Source organism: Triticum dicoccoides, chromosome 6B (assembly GCF_002162155.2).
Source record: "Triticum dicoccoides isolate Atlit2015 ecotype Zavitan chromosome 6B, WEW_v2.0, whole genome shotgun sequence".
NCBI lineage: Eukaryota > Viridiplantae > Streptophyta > Magnoliopsida > Poales > Poaceae > Triticum > Triticum dicoccoides.
In genome coordinates, this window is record NC_041391.1 from 530,824,499 (window position 1) to 530,851,032 (window position 26,534).

Consider the following 26,534-nt stretch of genomic DNA (forward strand, 5'->3'; position numbering starts at 1 on the left):
ACATGGGCAAGATGACTGAAAAGCCTCATTTCAGTAAGATGGAAGAAGATAGCAACTTGTTGGAAGTAACACATTTTGATGTGTGCAGTAGAATGAGTGCTGAGGCATGCAGTGAATATCATTATGTTCTTACTTCACAGATGATTCGAGTAAATGTTGAGTATATTTACTTGATGAAACACAAGTCTGAATTATTGAATGGTTCAAGTAATTTCAGAGTGAAGTAGCAGATCATTGTGACAAGAGGATAAAATGTCTATGATATGATCATAGAGATGAATATCTAAGTTACGAGTTTTGGCACACAATTAAGACATTGTGGAAATTGTTTCGCAATTAATACCGCCTGGAACACCATAATGTGATGGTGTGTCCGAACATCATAGTTGCACCCTATTGGATATGGTGCGTACCATGATGTCTCTTATCGAATTACCACTATCGTTCATGGGTTAGGCATTAGAGACAACCACATTCACTTTAAATAGGGCACCACGTAATTCCGATGAGATGACACCGTATGAATTATGGTTTAGAGAAACCTAAGTTGTCGTTTCTTAAAAGTTTGTGGCTGCGACGCTTATATGAAAAAGTTTCAGGTTGATAAGCTCGAACCCAAAGCGGATAAAATGCATCTTCATAGGAAACCCAAAACAGTTGGGTATACCTCCTAATTCAGATCCGAAAGCAATATGGATTGTTTCTAGAATCGGGTCCTTTCTCGAGGAAAAGTTTCTCTCAAAAGAATTGAGTGGGAGGATGGTGGAGACTTGATGAGGTTATTGAACCGTCTCTTCAACTAGTGTGTGACAGGGCACAGGGAGTAGTTCCTGTGGCACCTACACCAATTGAAGTGGAAGCTTATGATATTGATCATGAAACTTCGGATCAAGTCACTCCCAAACCTCGTAGGATGACAAGGATGCGTACTACTTCAGAGTGGTACGTAATCCTGTCTTGAAGGTCATGTTGCTAGACAACAATGAACCTACGAGCTATGAAGAAGCGATGGTGGGCCCGGATTCCGATAAATGGCTTGAGGCCATAAAATCCGAGAGAGGATCCATGTATGAAAACAAAGTGTAGACTTTGGCAGAACGGCTCGATGGTCGTAAGGCTAATGAGTACAGATGGATTTCAAAAGGAAGACGGACAATGATGGTAAATGTCACCATTAAGAAAGCTCGACTTGTCGTTAAGATGTTTTCCGACAAGTTCAAGGAGTTGACTACGATGAGATTTTCTCACTCGTAGCGATGCTAAGAGTCTGTTGGAATTATATTAGCGATTACTGCATTATTTATGAAATCTTGCAGATAGGATGTCAAAACATTGTTTCCTCGACAATTTTAATGAGGAAAGGTTGTATGTGATACAACCGGAAGGTTTTGTCAATCCCGAAAGATGCTAATAAGTATGCAAAGCTCCAGCAATCCTTCTAAGGACTGGAGTGAGCATCTCGGAGTTGGAATGTATGCTTTGATGATGATCAAAAATTTTGGGTTTGTACAAAGTTTATGAGAAACTTGTATTTCCAAAGAAGTGAGTGGGAGCACTATAGAATTTCTGATGAGTATATGTTGTTGACATATTGTTGATCAGAAATGACGTAGAATTTCTGGAAAGCATATAGGGTTATTTTGAAAGTGTTTTTCAATGGAAAGCATGGATTAAGCTACTTGAACATTGAGCATCAAGATCTATAAGGATAGATCAAAATGCTTAATAATACTTTCAAATGAGCACATACCTTGACATGATCTTGAAGGTGTTCAAGATGGACCATTCAAAGAAGGAGTTCTTGCCTGAGTTGTAAGGTACGAAGTTAAGACTTAAAGCTCGACCACGGCAGAATAGAGAGAAAGGACGAAGGTCGTCCCCTATGCTTAAGACGTAGGCTCTTCAGTATGCTATGCTGTGTACCGCACCTGAAGTGTGCCTTGCCATGAGTCAGTCAAGGGGTACAAGAGTGATCCAAGAATGGCTCACAGGACAGCGGTCAAAGTTATCATTAGTAACTAGTGGACTAAGGAATTTTCTTGATTATGGAGGTGGTAAAAGAGTTCGTCGTAAAGGTTACGACGATGCAAGCTTGACACCTATCCGGATAGCTCTGAGTAGAGAGACCAGATACATATAATGGACCAATAATTTAGAATAGCTCCAAGTAGAACAGTTGTTTGGAATAGCTCCAAATAGAGCGTGGTAGCTGCATCTAGGAGATGACATAGAGATTTGTAAAGCACACACGGATCTGAAAGGTTCAGACCCGTTGACTAAAACCTCTCTCACAAGCAACATGATCAAACATAAAACTCATTGAGTGTTAATCACATAGTGATGTGAACTAGACTACTGACTCTAGTAAACTCTTGGGTATTAGTCACATGGCGATGTGACCTGTGAGTGTTAATCACATGGCGATGTGAACTAGATTATTGACTCTAGTGCAAGTGGGAGACTGTTGGAAATATGCCCTAGAGGCAATAATAAAAGTATTATTATTATATTTCCTTGTTCATGATAATTGTCTTTTATTCATGCTATAACTGTATTATCCGGAAATCGTAATACACGTGTGAATACATAGACCACAATATGTCCCTAGTGAGCCTCTAGTTGACTAGCTCGTTGTGATCAACAGATAGTCATGGTTTCCTGGCTATGGACATTTGGATGTCGTTGATAACGGGATCACATCATTAGGAGAATGATGTGATGGACAAGACCCAATCCTAAGCATAGCACAAAGATCGTGTAGTTCGTATGCTAGAGCTTTGCTAATGTCAAGTATCTCTTCCTTTGACCATGAGATCGTGTAACTCCTGGATACCGTAGGAATGCTTTGGGTGTATCAAACGTCACAACGTAACTGGGTGACTATAAAGGTGCACTACAAGTATCTCCGAAAGTATCTATTGTTTTATGCGGATCGAGACTGGGATTTGTCACTCCGTGTAAACGGAGAGGTATCTCTGGGCCCACTCGGTAGGACATCATCATATGCGCAATGTGACCAGGGAGTTGATCACGGGATGATGTGTTACGGAACGAGTAAAGTGACTTGCCGGTAACGAGATTGAACAAGGTATCGGTATACCGACGATCGAATCTCGGGCAAGTAAAATACCGCTAGACAAAGGGAATTGAATACGGGATCGATTGAGTCCTTGACATCGTGGAACATGTGGGAGCCAACATGGGTATCCAGATCCCGCTGTTGGTTATTGACCGGAGAACGTCTCGGTCATGTCTGCATGTCTCCCGAACCCGTAGGGTCTACACACTTAAGGTTCGATGACGCTAGGGTTATAAAGGAAGCTTGTATGTGGTAACCGAATGTTGTTCGGAGTCCCGGATGAGATCCCGGACGTCACGAGGAGTTCCGGAATGGTCCGGAGGTAAAGATTTATATATAGGAAGTCCTGTTTCGGCCATCGGGACAAGTTTCGGGGTCATCGGTATTGTACCGGGACCACCGGAAGGGTCCCGGGGGCCCACCGGGTGGGGCCACCTGCCCCGGGGGGCCACATGGGCTGTAGGGGGTGCGCCTTGGCCTACATGGGCCAAGGGCACCAGCCCCTAGAGGCCCATGCGCCAAGATAAAGGAAAAAGGGGAGAGTCCTAAAGGGGGAAGGCACCTCCGAGGTGCCTTGGGGAGGATGGACTCCTCCCCCCTTCCTTAGCCGCACCCCTTTCTTGGAGTAGGGGGCAAGGCTGCGCCTCCCCCTTCTCCCCTGCCCCTATATATAGTGGAGGGGAGGGAGGGCATCCATACCTGAGCCCTTGGCGCCTCCCTCCCTCCCGTGACACCTCCTCCTCTCCCGTAGGTGCTTGGCGAAGCCCTGCAGGATTGCCACGCTCCTCCATCACCACCACGCCGTTGTGCTGCTGCTGGATGGAGTCTTCCTCAACCTCTCCCTCTCTCCTTGCTGGATCAAGGCATGGGAGACATCGTCGAGCTGTACGTGTGTTGAACGCGGAGGTGCCGTCCGTTCGGCACTAGGATCATCGGTGATCTGAATCACGACGAGTACGACTCCATCAACCCCGTTCACTTGAACGCTTCCGCTTAGCGATCTACAAGGGTATGTAGATGCACTCCCCTTTCTACTCGTTGCTGGTCTCTCCATAGATAGATCTTGGTGTTACGTAGGAAAATTTTTGAATTTCTGCTACGTTCCCCAACAGTGATGCACTTCGACGGCTCTAAGATGTTATTCAGATTAGGGGCTGGTGTCGTTTTGACATCCCCCATAGGAGATACAATCTGCTATGTGCTCCAAATACTGTACACAGATTCTAACAATGCAGCCGAATACGAGGCCTTATTGCACTGTCTTCGGATGGCCGTCTCCATGGGCATACAACACCTTGAAGTGCGCGTGGATTCAAACCTCGCAATATCTCAGATAAATGGAGAATTTGACGCAAAATATTCGAAGATGGCAGCTTATCGTAATATCGTACTCAAAATTTCAGCTTGATTCGAAGGGCTCGAGTTTCATCATGTGGCTCGAGAGAGTAATCAAGCGGCGGACATACTTGCCTGCATGGGCGCTAAACGCGACCCCATTCCACCTAACACCTTCGTTGAGAGGCTTTTTAAGCCATCCGTAGTGTGGCAGGACAGCAGCGGCAACATTGTTCCAGAGCCAACCATACCCCCGGATTCCGAACACAACTCTGATATTAGTCGGAGGTTCGGACACCGAGATAACACCATCGGCCCATGAAATCATGACTGTAATCGCCCCATGGACCGAACCTTTCCTCGCCTACCTTACTAGGAACGAGCTCCCTGATGATCAGACAGAGGCTTGTCGCATTGTTCGACGGGCGAAGGCTTACAAAGTTCATGAGGGAGAACTGTACAAGAAATGTACAACCGAAGTCTTACAATGGTGCATCTCTGAAGAAGAAGGATGAAAGCTCTTGGCCAGAATGCATGCTGGTCTTGGCGGCCATCACGCTGCTGCTCGGGCCCTTGTAAGCAAGGCCTTCAGTACGGGTTTCTTTTGGCCCACAGCCCGAGCAGACGCACAAAACCTTGTACAACAATGTGTTGGATGCCAGCTTTTCGCAAATCAAAGCCACAAGCCGGCCACTACTTTGCGAACAATCCCATTGCGTGGCCTTTCGCGATCTGGGGGCTTGACATGGTCGGACCCCTTAAAGGGGGAAGCCATAAGAAGAAATATTTACTGGTTATGGTCGATAAATTCACTAAGTGGATAGAAGCCAAACCAGTCGAAACGGCCGAGGCCGGACCAGTTATAGACTTTATATCCGGTGTGGTGCACCGTTACGGTGTACCGCATAGTATCATTAGTGACAACGGTTCCAACTTTACGGCCGATAAGGTAAAAACTTGGTGTGCTAATTTGGGCATTAAGCTCGATTACGCCTTTGTATATCACCCTTAGACAAACGGTCAGGTCGAGCGGGCGAACGGCTTGATCATGAGCGGCATTCAACCCAGACTAGTGCGATCCTTGCGTGAATCAGATAAGCACTGGGTTGAAGAACTCGATTCCGTGCTCTGGGGGTTGCGTACCACGCTCAATCGCACGACCGGATACACACATTTTTTCATGGTGTACGGTGCCGAGGCAGTACTGCCTTGTGACATTATTCATGACTCACCGTGAGTGCGCATGTATGAAGAGAGGGAGGCCGAGCTCGATCGACAAGACGACCTGGATGGCTTGGAGGAGGAGCGCAACGTCGTGAAGGCCCGTTCCGCATTTTACCAACAGCAAGCCCGACGATATCAAAGCAGAGAAGTACGAGCAAAGACCTATAATGTCGGAGAACTCGTCCTGCGCCTACCAGAAAAGAAAAAAGGACAATCTCAAGCCCAAATGGGAGGGTCCCTTCATCATAGATGAAGTTCTCACTGGAGGAGCCTATCGCCTGCGCAACGCTTCGGATAATCGTTTAGAGCCAAACCCATGGAATGCCGCTCGGCTCCATAGATTCTACGCCTAAATCCACACTTGTAACTTTTTCGTCTTTTCTCTTTTTCACCCATCTTTTCTCTTTTTCGGTTTTTACAACCTTTACCGGTGTTCAGATCAACCGCACACTCGAGGGATTTACATCATTAAATGTACATACCCCTTATCACTTGGGGGCTTCTTTTTATAGAAGCTTATTCTGATCATTATTTTAGAGCGTCAAGCTCACCATATATATGTGTTGTCTACTCATATGCGTCCTGTCTTCGCCATTATATGCACCTTTATGACTTAAGTTTTTGCCAAGCTGGGTTGCCTGGCTCCTGTGCTTATGCCCTACGTTCCCGTTTGTTCGGCTAGGGCATAAAGGGAGCACCACTGTGATTGTTACAACCGAGTCATCCAGACTTGTACCTCAGACGGGTGAAGCCGAAAGCTAGCATTCTTAAGGGAATAATCAGTCGACGGACAAGAGATGAACTGCCCACGTTGCAATATCCGCCCCCAAATTATAAAATGTATTCTAGTTTCTCGCATCACAATTTATGCATGCGCAAAAACGCATGCAGGCCCAGGGAAAGGAACCCTTAACAAAACTATTCTCTCTGGAAGATGTTTCTTATGATCAAATGTAATATAACATCCCGAATACAACTTGTCTGTTCAAGCAACTATGACCGGACTGCCTAGTTTCCGAGCATACTTTGGTATTTACCAATAGTTTAAAATATTCGGAAACACTCCAAACCTCGGGTTATGGAGGTCAAAGCAGAAAGTCTGCCATGACAATCGTTTTACAATTTGGCTGGAGAAAAGTTTGTTGATAAAGTACATTACTACTTGGACTCAAAAACTTCCTATTCCTCTAGACCCTCTAGTAGGTTGTCTAGTTTACAATCCCGTTGAGAAAACTAAGCTGTCGTTTTCACTTGGTCGTATGCTAAGCTAACATGAATTTCTTGTCCATCTTGTCCCCTAGGTCCAACCCGAGCCATATGATTCGGATTAAGCTTGGTATACCGTGTTTTTACCATGGCCCAGGCTTCTCGCACGCCTTCCCAACATGCTGATATCTTCCATAGCTCCATACTGCGACGAGCTCCCTTGAATAAATTCGCAAGCTCATCCATACTTCCTGGAGGGGAATTAGATGGCCATAAAGCCTTAGCCATGTTCCTCATTTCCCGTCGAGCTTGCTCGTGCACTTTGGATAGCTCTTGTAGCAGGTCACCTTGGGATCCGGACACTTCTCCTTCGGGACGTCCAGTTAGCACACCTGCAGAACCAAACTTGTCAAACTTCAAATAGGATATTATTCTTGACTAATAGGTTACAGAGCATACTGAATATGTCGCCTTTCAATTTCTTGTTTTCCTTCGAAGCATCCAATAATTGGGATCTCACATCCTTCAGTTCTTCGGCCTGCTTGATGTTGGCATCCTGAAGTTTGTTCTTCTCATTAATGGTCCGTGTCAAAACACGTTCACCAGCGGCTTCTTGCCCTTCGGCATGTCGTTTGTCTGCTTCAGCAGCCCTTAGCCTCTCCTCCAGCCGATCTATCGAGCCTACCAATGAGACACAAGCATAATTAGGAAATCTCGTTGTATTCGCGAAGCTTTATCTCCAAAACTGCTGCTGCACTTACCATCAGGTGCCTTCTTGGATTTCTTTAAATCTTCGAGTTCGGCAGTAGCAGCAGACAACTTTGTTCAGCATTCTTCCAGTTCCTTGGATAAATTTTTACTCCTTTCCGTGAGTACCTACCAAAGTAAACGACTCTTAAATCAGTTGGGCCAACTGCTTCAAGATTCAGGGGCTACTGGCATATGATTATTGAATCTGCCCAAAAATTCTTACCCGCATATCCTTCGAAAGCTGATGAGTGGCTCTAGCAACTCCATCACGAGCTCGGATATAAGCATCCGCAAGAGCTGAGAGCATTAAAAGCCTCTTCGGTAAAATGTGGTTCTCGCATAGCCGCTCTCCGCCGCCGGTGACCCATCGCACTGTCCACTTCAAAATTTGTGATGGATACATTATCCAAATCCTCTAGGAGATGACAATCCGGTATTGCCCCCGCATCCCCTTCAGTCCTTGTGGCAGGGGTCGTGGCTGGATCAGTCTGTGCATGGCTGGCTAGGTTTCCGGAAGCAGTCCGGCGCACACTCCTCCTGCAAAATGACACCACAGGGAATGTCATTATCCGGTCTTTCCATTGAATGCATGCTTAAGGATTATACCTCTTCGACGCCGAGGAGGGCCCGACTATATCATTGTTCGCCTTTCTTTTTTGAGAGGCGCCTTGTGCAAGCGTCGTCTTTTTAGAGGACGCCTTTGTTGTAGTACGCCGGTGCGAGCGTCGCCCCTTGGTAGCACAATACAGTGCGATGGGTGAGTCGCGATGGGAAAACTCTTTTCGAGGAAATATCTCCTAGGTACTTACATGGGAGGAAGGAAGAAGGCTAGGTGATATATCTCCGTGGTATCTATAATTTTTGATTGTTCCATGCCAATATTATTCACTTTCATATACTTTTTGGCAACTTTTTATATTATTTTTGGGACTAACATATTGATCCAGTGCCCAGTGCCAGTTCCTGTCTGTTGCATGTTTTTTGTTTCGCAGAAACCCAATATCAAACAGAGTCCAAACGGGATAAAAACAGACGAATATTTTTTTGGAATATTTATGATTTTTGGGAAGTAAAATCAACGCAAAACGGTGTCCGAGGTGGTCACGAGGTAGGGGGGTGCGCCCTACTCCCCCAGGCGCGCCCCTGGCCCTCGTGGTCCACCCATAAGGCGGTTGATGCTCTTCTTCTGGTGCAAGAAAGATAATTTTATGAGAAAGATCTCGGCGAAAGATTCACCCCAATCGGAGTTACGGATCTCTAGATATAAAGGAAACGGTGAAGGGGTAGACTCAGAGAACGCAAAAACAGAGAGATAGATCCAATCTCGGAGGGGCTCTCGCCCCTCCCAAGCCATGGGAGCCAAGGACCAGAGGGGAAACCCTTCTCCCATCTAGGGAGAACATCAAGGAAGAAGAAGAAGAAGGGGGGCTCTCTCCCCCTTGCTTCCGGTGGCGCCGGAACACCGTCGGGGGCCATCATGATAACCGCGATCTTCACCAACACTGCCGCCATATTCACCACCATCTCCATCACCTTCCCCCTTCTATCTACAGCGGTCCACTCTCCCGCAACCCGCTGTACCCTCTACTTGAACATGGTGCCTTATGCTTCATATTATTTTCCAATGATGTGTTGCCATCCTATGATGTCTGAGTAGATTTTCATTGTCCTATCGGTGATTGATGAATTGCTATGATTGGTTTGAGTTGCATATTTTATTATTGGTGCTGTCCTATTGTGCCCTCCGTGTCGCGCAAGCGTGAGTGATTCCCGCTGTAGAGTTTGCAATATGTTTATGATTTGCTTATGGTGGGTTGCGTGAGTGACTGAAACACAAACCCAAGTAAGTAGGTTGTTTGCGTATGGAATAAAAGGGGACTTGATGCTTTAATGCTATGGTTGGGTTTTACCTTAATGAATCTTTAGTAGTTGCGGATGCTTTCTAGAGTTCCAATCATAAGTGCATAGAATTCCAAGTAAGGGATGATATGTTAGCTTATGCCTCTCCCTCAAATAGAATTGCAATAGTGATTATCGGTCTAGTAACATAGTCAATTGCTTAGGGACAATTTCACAACTCCTACCACCACTTTTCCACACTCGCTATATTTACTTTGTTGCTTCTTTATCTAAACAGCCCCTAGTTTATATTTACGCGTTCTTTACTTTCTTGCAAACCTATCCTATCACACCTACCAAGTACTTCTAGTTTCATACTTGTTCCAGGTAAAGCGAACGTCAAGCATGCGTGGAGTCGTATCAGTGGCCGATAGGACTTGAGAGAATATTTGTTCTACCTTTAGCTCCTCATTGGGTTCGACACCCTTACTTATCAAAAAAGGCTACAACTATCCCCTATACTTGTGGGTTATCAAGACCTTTTTCTGGCACCGTAGCCGGGGAGTCATAGCGTGGGGTGAATATTCTCGTGTGTGCTTGTTTGCTTTATCACTAAGTAATTTTTATTTGTTGTCCTTAGTTGTTTTCTATCTTTAGTCATGGGTAGGAAACGCAAAATACCAAAAAAAATTAGTTGTACCTGCTGAACCAATGGTTGAAGAACCACTCAAAATCTATCACACTGCTGAAGCTTATTACTTGGATCATCTTCGATCCCTATGTGCTCGTGCTGAAACCCCAACTAGCTTAGTTGAGGGCAAATCTTTAGATGAGCATGCCTATTATGTGCGACACCGTATATCTGAAAAAGGGAAACTATTATGGGGTCAAATTCAACGTTTGCAATGCTATGCTTGGAATTTATGTTGGGAATATGATTTTATTTGTTGTTCTGAAAACCCTAAAAAAACACCTTCCCTACCAATGTGAGTTTATTGATAATGGGATCCTATCTTCGTATGCTAAGGGTGTTTATAGTTACTATGATGTTCAACAAATTGAAGAATTTGTTGCTTTTAAGGGTGCTTTTGAAATTGCTACTTTAATTGAAAAGTATGATGCTACTCTTTACAAATCTGAAAATTTTGTCATACTTGAATATTGTTATGAGAATTATGCTTCTAATGCCTATGTTAAACAATTTATTGAGGAAGTCTCCGTTGTCCAAGAAGAGACTAATATTTTGCAGGAAGCTATGGAAGAAGAAATTGATGAAATTGTGAGCTCATTGGATGAAAAAGATGATGAGGAGAGCGAAGAACAAAAGGAGGAAGAGCGGATTGATCACCCATGCCCACCTTCTAATGAGAGTAACTCTTCAACTCATACATTGTTTAATTTCCCTTTGTGCTTACCGAAGGATGATTGCTATGATAATTGCTATGATCCCGTTGATTCTCTTGAAATATCCCTTTTTGATAATGCTTGCTATGCTTGTGGCCAAGATGCCAATATGAATTATGCTTATGGAGATGAACTCGCTATAGTTCCTTATGTTATGAATGAAAGTGTTGCTATTGCACCCACGCATGATAGTCCTATTATCTTTTTGAATTCTCCCGACTACACTATATCGGAGAAGCTTGCACTTATTAAGGATTATATTGATGGGTTGCCTTTTATTACTACACATGATGATTTTGATGAATATAATATGCATGTGCTTGCTGCTCCTACTTGCAATTATTATGAGAGAGGAACTATTTCTCCGTCTCCCCATGTTTCCCACACGATAAAATTGCAAGAAACTGTTTATACTATGCATTGGCCTTTACTATGTGTGCATAAATTGTTCTTTTATGACATGCCAATGCATAGGAAGAGAGTTAGACTTCGTCATTACATAATTTATGTTACTTTGTGCTCACTACTAAATTACAAATCATTGTTAATTAAAATTGGCTTTGATATACCTTGGGATCCGGGTGGATTCACTACTTGAGCACTATATGCCTAGCTTAATGGCTTTAAAAAAAGCGCTGCCAGGGAGACAACCCGGAAGTTTTAGAGAGTCATTTATTTCTGTTGAATGCTTTCATATAGTTTAAAAACAACAAAAATAAAGAGGGGAACCCAAAACTTTTCAAAAAGAGAAGTGAAAGTGAGAGAGACGAGCATTGTGAAAGTGGGGGACGTCCTTAAACTTGTTCAGGCCCATGGAAACTTTGTGAATCTTAATTACAGAAACTTTTCAATAAAAATAATTATCCCCTTGTACAATTCCATTGTATTATAAAAATAATGTGCCAAGGTTTGCCTTTAGGATGTTTACAATGCTTGTTGGTTTGTACGGTGCAGGACAGAAACTTTGGCTGTAGTGTGCGATTTTACATTTTTAACTGGAACGTCAATTGGTTCTGATTCCTTCTGCACTGTTTTTCTATACAACTTGTTTATTTTTCCTAATTTTGGTAGAATTTTTCGGGTACCAGAAGTATGGTGGATGTCCAGATTGCTACATATTGTTCTGTTTTTGACAGGTTCTGTTTTTGATGCATAGTTTGCTTGTTTTGATGAAACTATCAATTTATATCAGTGGATTTAAGCCATGAAAAAGTTATATTATAGTAGACACAATGCAAAAACAAAATATGAATTGGTTTGCAACAGTACTTAGAGTGGTGATTTACTTTATTATACTAAGAGATCTTACCGAGTTTTCTGTTGAAGTTTTGTGTGGATGTAGTGTCTAATCGAGGATGTTTCGATGTGAGAAGAAGGAAGAGAGGCAAGAGCTCAAGCTTGGGGATGCCCGAGGCACCCCAAATAAATATTCAAGGAGACTCAAGCGTCTAAGCTTGGGGATGCTGGGGAGGCATCCCCTCTTTCTTCAACAAGTATCGGTATGTTTTCGAATTCGTTTCGTTCCTGCATTATGTGCAAGTCTTGGAGCGTCTTTTTCATTTAGTTTTCATTTTTATTTTGTGCACCATGCTGGTATGAGATAGTCCTTGGTTGATTTATAGAATGCTCATTGCACTTCACTTAAATATTTTGAGTGTGGCTTTATAGAATGCTTCATGTGCTTCACTTATATCATTTGAAGTTGGATTGCCTGTTTCTCTTTACATAGAAAACCGCCATTTGTAGAATGCTCTTTTGCTTCACGTATATTTGTTAGAGCGTGGGCATATATTTTATAGAAATAATTAAACTCTTTTGCTTCACTTAGATCTATTTAGAGAGATGACAGGAATTGGTCATTCACATGGTTAGTCATAAAATCCTACATAAACTTGTAGATCGCTGAATATGATATGTTTGATTCCTTGCAATAGTTTTGCGATATAAAGATGGTGATATTAGAGTCATGCTAGTGGGTGGTTGTGGATTATAGAGACACTTGTGTTGAGGTTTGCAAGTCCCATAGCATGCATGTATGGTAACCGTTGTGTGACAAATTTGAAGCATGGGGTGTTTCTTTGATTGTCTTCCTTATGAGTGGCGGTCGGGGACAAGCAATGGTCTTTTCCTACCAATCTATCCCCCTAGGGGCATGCGTAGTAGTACTTTGCTTCGAGGGCTAATAAACTTTTGCAATAAGTATATGAGTTCTTTATGATTAATGTGAGTCCATGGATTATACGCACTTTCACCTTTCCATCATTGCTAGCCTCTTCGGTACCGTGCATTGCCCTTTCTCACCTCGAGAGTTGGTGCAAAATTCGCCGGTGCATCCAAACCCTGTGATACAATACGCTCTATCACACATAAACCTCATCATATCTTCCTCAAAACAGCCACCATACCTACCTATCATGGCATTTCCATAGTCATTCCGAGATATATTGCCATGCAACTTCCATCATCATCATATTCATGACTTGAGCATTCATTGTCATATTGCTTTGCATGATCGTAAGATAGCTAGCATGATGTTTTCATGGCTTGTCCGTTTTTTGATGTCATTGCTACGCTAGATCATTGCACATCCCGGTACACCACCGGAAGCATTCATATAGAGTCATATCTTTGTTCTAGTATCGAGTTGTAATATCGAGTTGTAAGTAAATAAAAATGTGATGATCATCATTATAGAACATTGCCCCATAAAAAAAGGGGAAAGGCCAAAGAAGCCTAAATAAAAAAGGGGGCCAAAGAAGTCCTTCACAAAAAAAAAGAGAAAAGGGGCAATGTTACTATCTCTTTTTCCACACTTGTGCTTCAAAGTAGCACCATGTTCTTCATGTAGTGAGTCTCATATCTTGTGCTTCAAAGTAACACCATGTTCTTCATATAGATTGTCTCCTATGTTGTCACTTTCATATACTAGTGGGAATTTTCATTATAGAACTTGGCTTGTATATTCCAACGATGGGCTTCCTCAAATGCCCTAGGTCTTCATGAGCAAGCAAGTTGGATGCACACCCACTTAGTTTCTTTTGTTGAGCTTTCATACACTTATAGCTCTTAGTGCATCCGTTGCATGGAAATCCCTACTCCTCGCATTGACATCAGTTGATGGGCATCTCCATAGCCCGTTGATTAGCCGCGTCGATGTGAGACTTTCTCCTTTTTTTGTCTTCTCCACATAACCTCCATCATTATATTCTATTCCACCTATAGTGCTATATCCATGGCTTACGCTCATGTATTGCGTGAGGGTTGAAAAAGCTGAAGCGCGTTAAAAAGTATGAACCAATTGCTCGGCTTGTCATCGGGGTTGTGCCTGATGGGGGCATTTTGTGTGACGAAAACGAAGCATTGGCAAACTGTATGATTTGTAGGGATAAGCTTGCTTTGGCCTTGTTGTTTTGAAAAGACATGATTGCTTTATTGGTACGCTCGAAGTATTATTGTTTTTATGTCAAATGATAGACTATTGCTTTGAATCACTCGTGTCTTAATATTCATGCCATGATTAGACATATGATCAAGATTATGCTAGGTAGCATTCCACATCAAAAATTATTTCTTTTTATCATTTACCTACTCGAGGACGAGCAGGAATTAAGCTTGGGGATGCTGATACGTCTCCGTCGTACCTATAATTTTTGATTGTTCCATGCCAATATTATTCACTTTCATATACTTTTTGGCAACTTTTTATATTATTTTTGGGACTAACATATTGATCCAGTGCCCAGTGCCAGTTCCTGTCTGTTGCATGTTTTTTGTTTCGCAGAAACCCAATATCAAACGGAGTCCAAACGGGATAAAAATGGACGGAGATTTTTTTTGGAATATTTATGATTTTTGGGAAGTAAAATCAACGCGAAACGATGTCCGAGGTAGTCACGAGGTAGGGGGGCGCGCCCTACCCCCCCAGGCACGCCCCTGGCCCTCGTGGTCCACCCGTAAGGCGGTTGATGCTCTTCTTCTGGCGCAAGAAAGATAATTTTATGAGAAAGATCTGGGCGAAAGATTCACCCCAATCGGAGTTACGGATCTCCAGATATAAAGAAAACGGTGAAGGGGTAGAATCAGAGAACGCAGGAACAGAGAGATAGATCCAATCTCGGAGGGGCTCTCGCCCCTCCCAAGCCATGGGAGCCAAGGACCAGAGGGGAAACCCTTCTCCCATCCAGGGAGAAGGTCAAGGAAGAATAAGAAGAAGGGGGGCTCTCTCCCCCTTGCTTCTAGTGGCGCCGGAACGCCGTCGGGGGCCATCATGATCACCGCGATCTTCACCAACACCGCCGCCATCTTCACCACCATCTCCATCACCTTCCCCCTTCTATCTACAGCGGTACACTCTCCCGCAACCCGCTGTACCCTCTACTTGAACATGGTGCTTTATGCTTCATATTATTTTCCAATGATGTGTTGCCATCCTATGATGTCTGAGTAGATTTTCGTTGTCCTATCGGTGATTGATGAATTGCTATGATTGGTTTGAGTTGCATATTTTATTATTGGTGCTGTCCTATTGTGCCCTCCGTATCGCGCAAGCGTGAGGGATTCCCGCTGTAGGGTTTGCAATATGTTTATGATTTGCTTATGGTGGGTTGCGTGAGTGACTGAAACACAAACCCAAGTAAGTAGGTTGTTTGCATGTGGGATAAAAGGGGACTTGATTCTTTAATGCTATGGTTGGGTTTTACCTTAATGAATCTTTAGTAGTTGCGGATGCTTGCTAGAGTTCCAACCATAAGTGCATAGAATTCCAAGTAAGGGATGATATGTTAGCTTATGCCTCTCCCTCAAATAGAATTGCAATAGTGATTATCGGTCTAGTAACATAGTCAATTGCTTAGGGACAATTTCACAACTCCTACCACCACTTTTCCACACTCGCTATATTTACTTTGTTGCTTCTTTATCTAAACAGCCCCTAGTTTATATTTACGCATTCTTTACTTTCTTGCAAACCTATCCTATTACACCTACCAAGTACTTCTAGTTTCATACTTGTTCTAGGTAAAGCGAACGTCAAGCGTGCGTGGAGTCGTATCAGTGGCCGATAGGACTTGAGAGAATATTTGTTCTACCTTTAGCTCCTCATTGGGTTCGGCACTCTTACTTATCGAAAAAGGCTACAACTATCCCCTATACTTGCGGGTTATCACCGGGGTAATCGGCTATAACGGCCACCTCCGTGCCATCATAGCTCGTCTGATAAAAGACTCCATCCTCAAAATCCACGAATATGTCCGATCTTCTTCATACCTAGGATCGAGGTCCCAATTATGGTCCTCCGGTTGCGGGGCGGGGTTGTAGATCCCCTCGACAACCTTTCTCCATTCCTGTTAAAGACAGTCGGGTTAAATCTGGCTATAGTTAAGGGAACAAGATCAATTAAGGCCTATGATCAACGACTCACCCAGTCAATAGGAGTATACATGGAGAAACCTTCTCGACACTTCATGCGGGCAAAGTCTTCCTTTTCCCCTTTGAAAAGGTCAGCCAATGTGGCGGCCAGCGGGCAAAATTAGCCGGACCCTTGCGCCCGCAGTGCGTGGCGTCATCCTCACCATTGTAATGCCACATGGGAAACCCCCTGGATTGAAGCGTCTGGACGCATCGCGTTATTGAAATCGCCATTACCTCGACTATGGATAGTCCGGAATAGGCAAGTATTCGGACCTTGCTTGCTAACCGCTTAACCTCCGCACTATCTTCTTCTTCATAGCTTCGGGGACGCCAGCTGGCGCGCTTATTTAAAGGAGAAGAGGAGAATTTGGGAAGACCTGGCCGGCCGGGTCCGGAAGGGCAACATCGTCAATATAGAACCACTTCGAGGGCCACTCTTCGGATGCCTTCTTTGGAGTACCGGGCAGGTATCCTGTTCTGCCTATGCGCCATACTTCGGCGCTGCCCACCTCGAAAATAGATCCCTTCTGGGAGCGGGAGACGAGGTAGAAATATTTCCTCCATAAATTGAAATGGGCCTCGCAGCCTAGGAACAGCTCGCAAAGGGCAACAAAGCCCGCGATGTGTAGAATGGAGCCCGGCGTGAGATTGTGCAGTTGGAGACCGTAGTACTCCAGAAGACCTCTGAGGAAGGGGTGGATTGGAAATCCCATGCCCCTCAGCAAGAAGGAAACAAAGCACACCCGCTCTCCTGGATTGGGATTGGGGAATTTCTCCGCCAGGGCTTCACCATTATAGGTGGTTAATCCCGCTCGAACAGGGACCAGATCCGATGGAGGGAAATATCCCTACACCTGCAGCGTGGCCAATTGAGCATGGGACACCGAGCAGCTCTCCCAGTCGCCTTCTTGAGGGCCTTGGGGACGCGAGGAAGAGCAAGGAGTGTTGGCCATCTTTGGTTGGTTTCTTGTAGCAAGCCCTAAGGATTTCCGTCTGGCGAGGAATGGAATCTGAGATTCGATCTCTCTCACTTATAAAACATCTTATCTACATGGTCAAGGGGTTACTTGTAAAAATACCTGGACCCTTCGCATTTCGTCTGACACGTGGAAGCTGAGGCGACGGCGGTGCGGAAGCTGAAAAGTATAATATTTAATGCAAAAGCTGAACTATATGAAGCACAATGGGGAACTCACCTTGCAAAGCCGAAGACATGAAGCCGAATACAACATTGTCATTGAAGGCAAGTTCAGGGGCTACTGAGGGAGTGCTGGATTATGGGGTCCTCGGAGAGCCGGCCTATGTGGCATGGGCCAGACTAATGGGTCGTGAAGATACAGAACCGAAGGCCTTCTCCCGTGTCTGGATGGGACTCTCCTTTGCGTGGACGGCAAGCTTGGCATCCGGATGTGTAGTTTCCTTCCTTTGTAAACCGACTTGGTACACCCTTAGTCCCCTCCGGTGCCTATATAAACCGGAGGGTTTAGTCTTTAGGGACAATCACAATCATACATGCTAGACATCTAGGGTTTAGCCATTACGATCTCGAGGTAGATCAACTCTTGTAACCCCTATATCATCATAGTCAATCAAGCAGGAAGTTGGGTATTACCTCCATTAAGAGGGTCCGAAGCTGGGTAAACATTGTGTCCCCTGCCTCCTTGTTACCTTCAATCCTTAGACGCACAGTTCGGGACCCCCTACCCGAGATCTGCCGGTTTTGACACCGAGAACCGGGGCGGACGACGAGAAGCCGCATGCGCGTTCGTCCATTGTCTGGTTTGATGCAAATTCAGCCTAGATTTGCTCCGGATTAGGTCGAGACGGACACGATGCGGACAAGATTTGGTTCCCACGCGCTGGGATGTCCCATTTATCGACCATTTTTTTGGGGGGTCGTCCGTTGAGTTGGCCTTGGTCACAAATGTGGTGGTTTTCACCATTTTACTCTGCGGGCTCCGGCCCTGCCCTAATAGCATCTCTAGCAGACTCCTTAAAAACGCCGAAATTATAAAAATCTGACGACTATACGGGTTTGGCCCTTTTTTGGGTCAGACCAGAGCCCGTATAGTCGCCCGACCCATAAATGATTTTACGGTGACCCGGATAATCACCCCCTCGCGTAGTATATCCAAGGGTTCGCGGCGAGTATACGGGGCGAAACCCTATCCCCGCGCCACCGCAATTAATCCCCTCTCTCCCCTCTCGAGTTCTTGCCGCCAATGACTCAAATCTGCCGCTGCACTCCACCATGTGGCGCGGGATGTGGAGCTTGGGCTGCCGCTCCGATGGTAGCGACGACCCCGAGCGCCAGTGGTGTGTCAGAGCCGACGACGGAAACGAGCCGCAGAGAAGTACACGAACCACGGCCTAGAGCTGTCGTTGTCGCTCCTTCGTCGCAAGACGGAAGAGTACGACCACAGGCAGTCGCGTCTGTCCTCCGGCGCGGGCAGCTTCGTGTGTGTGTGGGGGGGGTCGAGCTCCCGTACGCCGCTCCTCATGCCGGTGAAAAGGGAGCCGAGGAGCTCCCGCCGCTCCACGCGGTGAAGAGGGAGCTCAAGGCAGAGCCGGTGCGGCCTGGCAGTGGCGTCATCAGGCCGAAGGATTTCCTCCCCCGATGGAGGCGGACATCTTCAACCGGGCCATCGTCATGCGTAGTGCGTGGGAGGAGGAGGAGGCCGAGCAGCGCCGTAGATCTCTAGCCGAGCTCGACGACGTCCTTCTCAAGCAAGGGCTCGCGAAGGTGCATGACTTCAACGCCAACCTCGAGGCATGGCGCCCCAAAGCCAAGGCGCAAGATGACATCTACGTCGACCTCGTCTCCTCCTCCGATGACGATTGAACTCCTCCGCCGTCACCGCGTTGCCGCCGCACTCGGATGGTCCGGTGAGCCAAATTTTGACAGTAGGGTTTACGGCGGCCGCCGCTCTTCTGATCTACTTTGTACAAATATGCTACTCCTATGTATGAAATATGTATGATGATCAAGTACTATGAACACTGAAGTAGTTCGATATCTCCCGTGAAGTTCCGCTTCCGAAATTTACAGGTTCATTTTACATTTCTGTTCTGCCGCTGTTTTCGGCCCGTATCTGTCTGCGAACTGTAAACTTAGTTTACGGTCCGCGATATAAAGGAAACACCGGCGTCAAGACGCGCACGACGACTCTTTTCGTCCGCCGGCCACCGCAGTCAGTGGCATCGCCTTCTTTCTTTCCTGAAGACTGAAGTCCTGGCAGATCCTGACCGAAAAAACCATGCTCAACCACCCCACTGCCGCCCCAGTTTCCCCCACCCCTGCAGCGCCGCCGATCTTGCTGGTATGGACGCAGGCAGCCCGAATCAATCTGACTGGTAATACTAATACCACCCCCTCCTTTATCAATTGCATTACTCACAATCAGATTGCTCGATGCGTTTCATCCAGATCTCGCCTATATGCGTGCAGCGGGTGTTCCATGGGTCGGGCGAGCGATGAAGAGTGGCCCGCATTCAGATGATGATGGGCTCAAGGTGGTAAGGATCTAAAGCACCAGTCCCATCTCCCCTTTTGGATTCAATTTTGAAGCAAGTGTTGCAACCCAAGACATTTGCAAGTTAATTTTGAATTCTTTCTGCCATACAATCAAAGGGGGTAGTAATGGATATAGCAGTGGGTGATAGTGCCAGAAAATGCTAAATCAGAATCATCAGATCATTACAGCGAGTGTGCAAGACGGTCCGTGAAAAATAAAATAAAATTCAGCAGCATTCACTGAAGATAAAGTATTTTCTAGGTCGGCTAGTTACTTCTAGTAAGCTCACACTTTGGTAACGGTAGATGCTAACATAAATACATAATGGACCATTGTGGTGCACCAGTGAATCTCCGTCATGGTGGCTAAGCTAACTGAAGATATCAACAGCGAGGTGCTCCATCTCCATAGCGCGGAGGAGCTTCGAAGCCAACGCACTGGCATAGACTGAGGAGCCCTCAGATATCTGCACAGTAGGCAAGAGATGTCAAGCAGAATGGTACCACCATGTGTGCTAATACAGTAGAAACGGGGAAGAGGGGCAATCTGTTGCTTTGAGTAAAGAAGTCCGATTGTTACCTTTGTGTTGAACATGAATATACGTTGATCTCCAATAATCCCCCCAACAACATGGATGAGTTCAAGACGAAACTCATCTATAACCTTTGCAGCACAAAGCAAAGAATTAGTCTTCTTCTTTTCAGTGAACTTGATGTTGATCTCATTACCAACTATGCGGACATCAACATGGCATTCCTTGGACCTCCTTTGTATCCATGAGCTCCTTATAGCTCCATTCAGCTGACTGTCTTGATCGTCCTTCACTTGCTGCAGCGACGAACTTTCTCCGTTGTCACGTGCTGCATCATCCAACTTAAGCCTCTTCATCCTATGTTTGGTATCGCCTTCCACCAAACTTGTCAGTTCCTTCAATGTTCTGTTCAGCTCATTGATGTATTCGATGGCATCTCCAACTATAGAGGCTCGGTCGTTCTAAAGAAAAATATTGTAATAACCCGTAATATCACATTCACAAGAAAATACAAGAAGTGTACACAATTTAAAAAGGTTTTGTCATGATTCCATTTGTCTTATTTGTCTTAGATAGCCTGAAGATACCTCTTAAGGATCAGTACGGTTGGTGATAACGTAATGCTGGGTATGTCAAATCAAATCCCATTTGATCTATGTAAGATTATTTTTCTGTTTCACAACTGTTTTATCTTCGGTTAAGCAAAAAGTGACAGATCCTAAAAATCTAACAATGGTAATGTATTTATGCTTCATAAACTAAGGAGTTGTATTCGAATTTGTTGTCTTTGGATACTAATGATCCATGCACATTAATTTGTCAACTAAATCCACCGAGAACTCCAGTATTCACCTACAGAAAGGTCCAGCATACACTTTCCCCAACATATCATCTATGTGGAACTTATATTAGGTGGACTGTTGTAGCCAGGAAACTTTGTAAAAGCTTGCTGGTGATGAAAACATAATTTTTTTTAATGAAAAGTTCCGACTTGTTTTGACCTTCTAAGTGCCAGTAGCAGTGGTTCTTTTTATACTCTTAGAAAATATTATTGGCTTCATATTGAAATGGCGCCACATCTGGAAACTAATAAAAGATAATGAATTTTGTACATGTGATTAGTTGCCGTTTAAGTGATTTATCTGTAACTGTGAGAAGAAAAAATCATTTAAAATATAGAGAATATGTGTTGAACAAACCTTCGTAGGGCTTGGCAGCAGTGATCTTAAAGCCCCATATTTCACATTTATCTGCTCCCTCCTCTCTTTTTCAGTTGCAAAGTTAGCTTTTGCCTTGCCAAAGCCACCTTTCTTACTTCTTCCCAGTTTTGGACTACCAAACTGCCTCCCGTCTATCTCTTGTAGAATATTTCCTGCAGCTCCTACTACCCCCATCGTCCGATCTCTCTCATCATCACTGGAGAACAGCCCAAAACTTTGCGGAAGTGAATGGTAGAGATCCTTGAATAGGTGAGATTGATTACCATTATATTGTAATGGTAGAGTTGAATCACCGAGCATCATCCCGCTGTCATGAATTGCTCTTCCCAGAACATCATTGTTGATGTCCAATTGGTTGCCAGCATTCTGCCCTGGATCACCAAAGATATGTTCTGTCGAAAGGAATGCAGTAGTCATACTGTACCTTGGGATCTGTAGAAGATTTAGGAGATCAGGTGCAGCTGTGTGAGCACCATCTGGATATGATGCAGCATCATAGTCATCCATTTGTTGTTCAATTGACTGTTGGCTGATGATATGATTTTGGGTACCGAACATTGCAGGAACCCAATTTGAAGTTTCTACCTGGGTCTCTTGTATCATGTGGCCGTGAAGATCCTGATCCATGTCAAATTCAGCCCGATGTTGTATATGGTTGATTGTTCGTGCAGACTCAGAGGTAAGATTGGTTGGATTGCATATATCTTCTATGAAAAAGGAGGGACCATGGAAGTTTCCTTGCTCAATCTCTGTACTGTCACAAATAGAGTCCAGGGAATCGTGAATCAGTGATCCTGCCATGAGGATAGCATCTCTGGAACCATCAAAATAACCTCCCTCAGCAATCATTTTGGCCTCTGGTTCCTTCACTCAATATCTAAAACAACAAAAGTTAGTAACCAAGGAGCCTCAAAGATGTATCTTAAAGTAGTACAATTTTGGGGGAAAAGGAACCAAATGGAAGAGACGAAGCTGATGAACAAATGACACAGTAGCATGTTAGAAATGATCAACTGAAATAGCTTGGATCTAAAATAGAGAAAATCATTGGTTCAAGCACGCATATTTAGGAAAAAGGCTACTCAACTTGAATGAAACAGACAATCTGTTTGTTAGATAGAGAAGGCTGCAGCTCGCCTTGGTCGTGTTGGTTGTTCGGAAGAAAGCAAAGACGTGGAGTTTAAGCTAGGCATCTGGTTGTCTCTTCTTTCGATGAGGAGAAGCTGTATTAGCACACTGGACGAGACATGAAGTCTCTTTGCTTCCTCAAGACCCAACAAACTCCAGTGTGTCTTTATTGGTATCATACTATAAATATTAATCTTGGTAGCTTGTGCTTCAACTACCTTAACCTTACCAGTTAATAAGCAGAGGCTAATACAAAATCATGGGTAGTGACCTAAATATCCCTCGTGTTGCTGTAATTTTCTCAGAAAGTGCAAGAAATCATAAGTTGTTGAAAGTGATTCAACTTATAAAGCTAAAAGTAAGTTCTCTGAACAAAAGGCAGAAAATTATGATCCCATTTTTCAAGGATATATTTTTTAATTCTTTAAAAGTAGGGGTGATATGTGTGTCTTGACAGTAGCACTAAAAGCTTGAAGAGAAGAGATGTGAAGAGAGCATTACCAAGATTAATTCTTTTTGCCAGATCAAATGAAGCAAATGTTGCTCAGAAACTAGTAGCTCAAAAGCATCGTTGAGAAGAGTTGGGGTGCTATGCCTATAATTTGTAGGGACTAGAGAAGACTATGGTCTGAACTAGCAAGCAAAATGTAACTGGCATGTGAAGGTCTGAAGGCATGGAAACAACAGTTTTTGATCTTCATGTAGAACTTATGAGCATATAACAGAACACGTCAAATAGCAATCATTTCCTAATTGTGTCTTCTGAACAGTGCAAGGGAGGTCAAACTGTCAAAGCTAAGGGCTATCATATCTTCATCATTAAGAACAGAAGACCTGAAAGATGGGAAACTCACACTCTTTGAACTTGGCATCTTTGCTGTTACTCTTCCAGCCGGAAGTTGGGAAATGCAAGTCATGCCTTCTCCATTCTTCCGTATTTTGTGCATGTACCGGTACACACTTCGCTAGGAGAAACAAACTGTACGACTACTTAAAAGATTGGAGAATTTAAAGGTGAGCGTCATCCTGCATCTGAGGAGAGCTACCCGTGTTAGCACGTACAATTTCAAGCATGCCTGTGCTTGTACATCATACATTTTTTTTTATCAAGAAATGTTTTTATACATTAGGCTCATCGATGGCGGATTATCACATTTCTGGAAGCCATTGTTCTTTTCCATATAATACTTGTACTAGGAATTGGAAGCTACATCTCTTGGAACTAAATAAATATGTTTTGTCTGAATTTCTTCTGCAGAAGTGCATATAACTGAATCATACAACCGCTCTCAAAGTCATCTACATAACAAGACAAAGGAACCACCCTGGCTATGTGGTACCGACATTGTGATCCTATCTTTTCATCCTTTTGACTTATCAGGAGCCAAGATACAGGGAGCAGGAGTTCAATCTCCATGCTTTTGAGTGATTTTGTACCTGTGAGAGCTGAGCGATCTGTTAACAGAACCATGTTGGAACTACTTCATGGTCAATCTTGGGATGGATTGCCTGCCAACCGATGGAGGTTACGGTATTATTATCTACTAGTTGCATAATTCTCTTTCCTTTCGGTGATACTGACCGACCTGAAGGAAGAGATCCCGAGTGCTATGGCAAAGTCGTCAACGGATTCTTCCTTGAGCACCCCCAAGGCGTGGTACCACCGATACAACGGGTGGACTCTCGAGTCCATGAACTCGCTGCATCGACATGAGAAAAACCGTTTGGGCGGGATTTGATCCCAGCCACTTGTTCTGCCAAAAGTACTGTAACGCAAGAATATTCTTGTGAAGATTTTTTTTTCCTGTTTCTGGATTTGGGACTGGATGCAATTCAACAAATCCTCTATCTGCCAGAATTTGCCGTGTGTTCTTAAAGAAATTGTCATGTGCGTTTGAAGAACCTGCCATAAAAAAGGTTCACAAATGCCATGCTCCGCGGGGAACGTTCGTTGGTTATTGCGGTCCAAAAAAAAAGCACCGAAATGTACTAGACGATAGTTCCCTAAAAAAATGTATGAACATTCTCAACGTACTCAGAGTACATAAACTTTCTTTGTACCAACATATGATTCGCAAGCAGAGACGTCGCGGCGGAATACTGTGGTATATTTAGTTGGTACTCCCTCTGTAAACTAATATAAGAGCGTTTAGATCACTAAAATAGTAATCTAAACACTTTTATATTAGTTTACGGAGGGAGTACCAAATTAACCTAGCCATTTCTTTGGTAAATAATAAAACCTTGACAACTGAGTTTTAGCTATTTTTAGAAACCCATAAATTTAATTTTTAGCCCCTCAAAAAAGTTCCGGCCCAAGGAGGGAGTGCAGATGTCGGGTTGGTAGTCGAACCGCGTCGAGAGGCGTATGTGCACTGACGCCCGCAGGGGGCCATGCGCCCCGCCGTCCTTCTCTCCGGACACCGTGTGCTCCCGCCTGAAGCCGGTCTTGTGATCTGTGTAGCCGTGGATCCCCTTGTAGAACTCCCCGGAGGAGGACGCAGAGGGGTTCTTCTTGAGGGACTCCTCGGCCTGCTTCAGCTGTCACTCGCGGATGGCGCGCGCATCACGGTCGTACGTCGTCTCCGTCTCAAGCGTCGCAGTGGCGCGGTTGTCGGTGGAGGACTGAATCGTCCGGGACGACTCGAACTGGAAACGGCAGGGCTCGTGTGAGTTGTCGGCGGAGGAGAAGAAGAGCTTGCTGGTAGTAGATGGCGGCTTCTTAGATCGCGCCGCCGCGATGGCCCCGGATTCATCGCTGCTGCTACCTTCTTCGTCGTCAGAGCCGACAAAGGCGGCCGGACGCTTCCGAATATTCTTCAGCGGCTTCCGAACAAAGTTGCACATCGGCGCCGAGCTGCCGGCACCGTGCTCGCAGTCGCCGTCGGACATGGGGAAGAGGACGAGCTATGGATCGAATCGAAGAAGAGACGTGCCTGTCTTGTTCCAGCTCGTCCCTGGGCAGTGGACCCGTCGTTCGAAAGCTTCTTTTTTTGAGGGAACCGTCGTTCTAAAGCTTGCTTGTTTTTTTCGAATCACCAAAGCTTGCTTGTAGTTGAAGGAACACAAAGTGAACACCGAGAGAAATTGAGTCGGGCTACACCGGCCAAGTGAACCATGTTCAACTGGGCTCTACTTGGCCAAGTGAGCCGTGCTCAACTAGTACTCTAGTAGGCCTAATGAGCCGTGTGTTCAACTCGGTCTCTAATGGACTGCTCTGGCCATGGTCCAGTGCGCTTACATGGTTTATAACCTTCTGAAAATTTCGGGAACTGCCTACATGTCGGAAACCGAGCGTGCCAACGCGCGCACGCAGATTAGCATTGCCCATTCTCTTCAATTCTCTCAAAGACTATCTGAATTTATATGCCTGATGAATCACTCGCCGAAGCATCATTCAGATGTCATATAAATAAACTCTTGTTGACTGATGCAAGAGATGCTCCAGAGTTGACTGAGTTTTTTATACCGGCATGTAAATAAACTCTCGTTGACCACGTAGCAAATAGTGTAGATAACATCGCCACTTCGGGCAGTGCAAATATGTGAAGCAAGGATTTCCCAGCTCCACGTTTTCGAAGGATCTGGAGTTCCTATTATTTACGCACATATTGCCACCGCTAAGAAAAACGGTTCGATCCCGCGTCTCCTCGCTCGACAGATACACGCACGGGCTGGCTCCTCTCGTATCTCCCCTCTTCCTTGCGTTCTCCCTCTCCAAACCCTTAGCGCCGCCGCCTCGGCCCACCCTGTCGTCGGCCGTTACCTCTTGAAGGCATACAGATCCGGCCTTCCCAGCGAGTTCCCCGCCGGATCCCGTCCTCACTACCGCCCGTGCTGCCGTCAGCGATGAGCAGCGGCACCATGGGAAGGAGGATGTCACCCACACGCCA

At 44.9% G+C, this 26,534-nt stretch overlaps 1 protein-coding gene, 1 long non-coding RNA gene and 1 pseudogene across 5 annotated transcripts; 1 reads left to right on the top strand and 2 right to left on the bottom strand.

The window, feature by feature from the left end:
- The first annotated feature begins 19,371 nt into the window (after window positions 1-19,371).
- LOC119324973 lies at window positions 19,372-24,181 on the top strand. Of its 3 annotated transcripts, XR_005157258.1 has the most exons (5): window positions 19,372-19,600; window positions 19,674-19,762; window positions 22,077-22,192; window positions 23,412-23,655; window positions 23,900-24,181. It is a non-coding gene; the product is annotated as an uncharacterized LOC119324973 (long non-coding RNA). The 3 variants fall into 3 exon arrangements; XR_005157259.1 differs by lacking the exon at window positions 23,412-23,655 and having other exon boundaries at window positions 19,374-19,600; XR_005157260.1 differs by lacking the exons at window positions 22,077-22,192; window positions 23,412-23,655 and having other exon boundaries at window positions 19,377-19,600.
- On the bottom strand, window positions 19,907-23,398 carry LOC119324972 (transcription factor EAT1-like). 2 transcript variants are annotated; one of them, XM_037598731.1, is made up of 4 exons: window positions 22,601-23,398; window positions 21,493-22,390; window positions 20,341-20,754; window positions 19,907-20,227 (listed from the first exon to the last, which is right to left on the bottom strand). In XM_037598731.1, the coding sequence occupies exons 2-4, from the start codon at window positions 22,360-22,362 to the stop codon at window positions 20,132-20,134; spliced, it is 1,380 nt and encodes a 459-aa protein (XP_037454628.1). In that variant the 5' UTR covers window positions 22,363-22,390; window positions 22,601-23,398; the 3' UTR covers window positions 19,907-20,131. The 2 variants fall into 2 exon arrangements, with proteins under 2 accessions (XP_037454628.1, XP_037454629.1); XM_037598732.1 differs by having other exon boundaries at window positions 21,493-23,398.
- Window positions 24,182-24,634: 453 nt separating the features above from the next.
- On the bottom strand, window positions 24,635-25,619 carry LOC119324974 (annotated as a pseudogene).
- Window positions 25,620-26,534: the final 915 nt, after the last annotated feature.

Bases quoted from the DNA above. Each gene is read 5' to 3' on its own strand.
- LOC119324972 (XM_037598731.1), bottom strand. From the start codon at position 22,362: ATGATTGCTGAGGGAGGTTATTTTGATGGTTCCAGAGATGCTATCCTC. The intron at 20,755-21,492 runs GTTTGTTCAACA...ATTTTTCTTTAG, and splicing joins TGCTGCCAAGCCCTACGAAG to AACGACCGAGCCTCTATAGT. The intron at 20,228-20,340 runs GTAACAATCGGA...CCTACTGTGCAG, and splicing joins TATTCATGTTCAACACAAAG to ATATCTGAGGGCTCCTCAGT.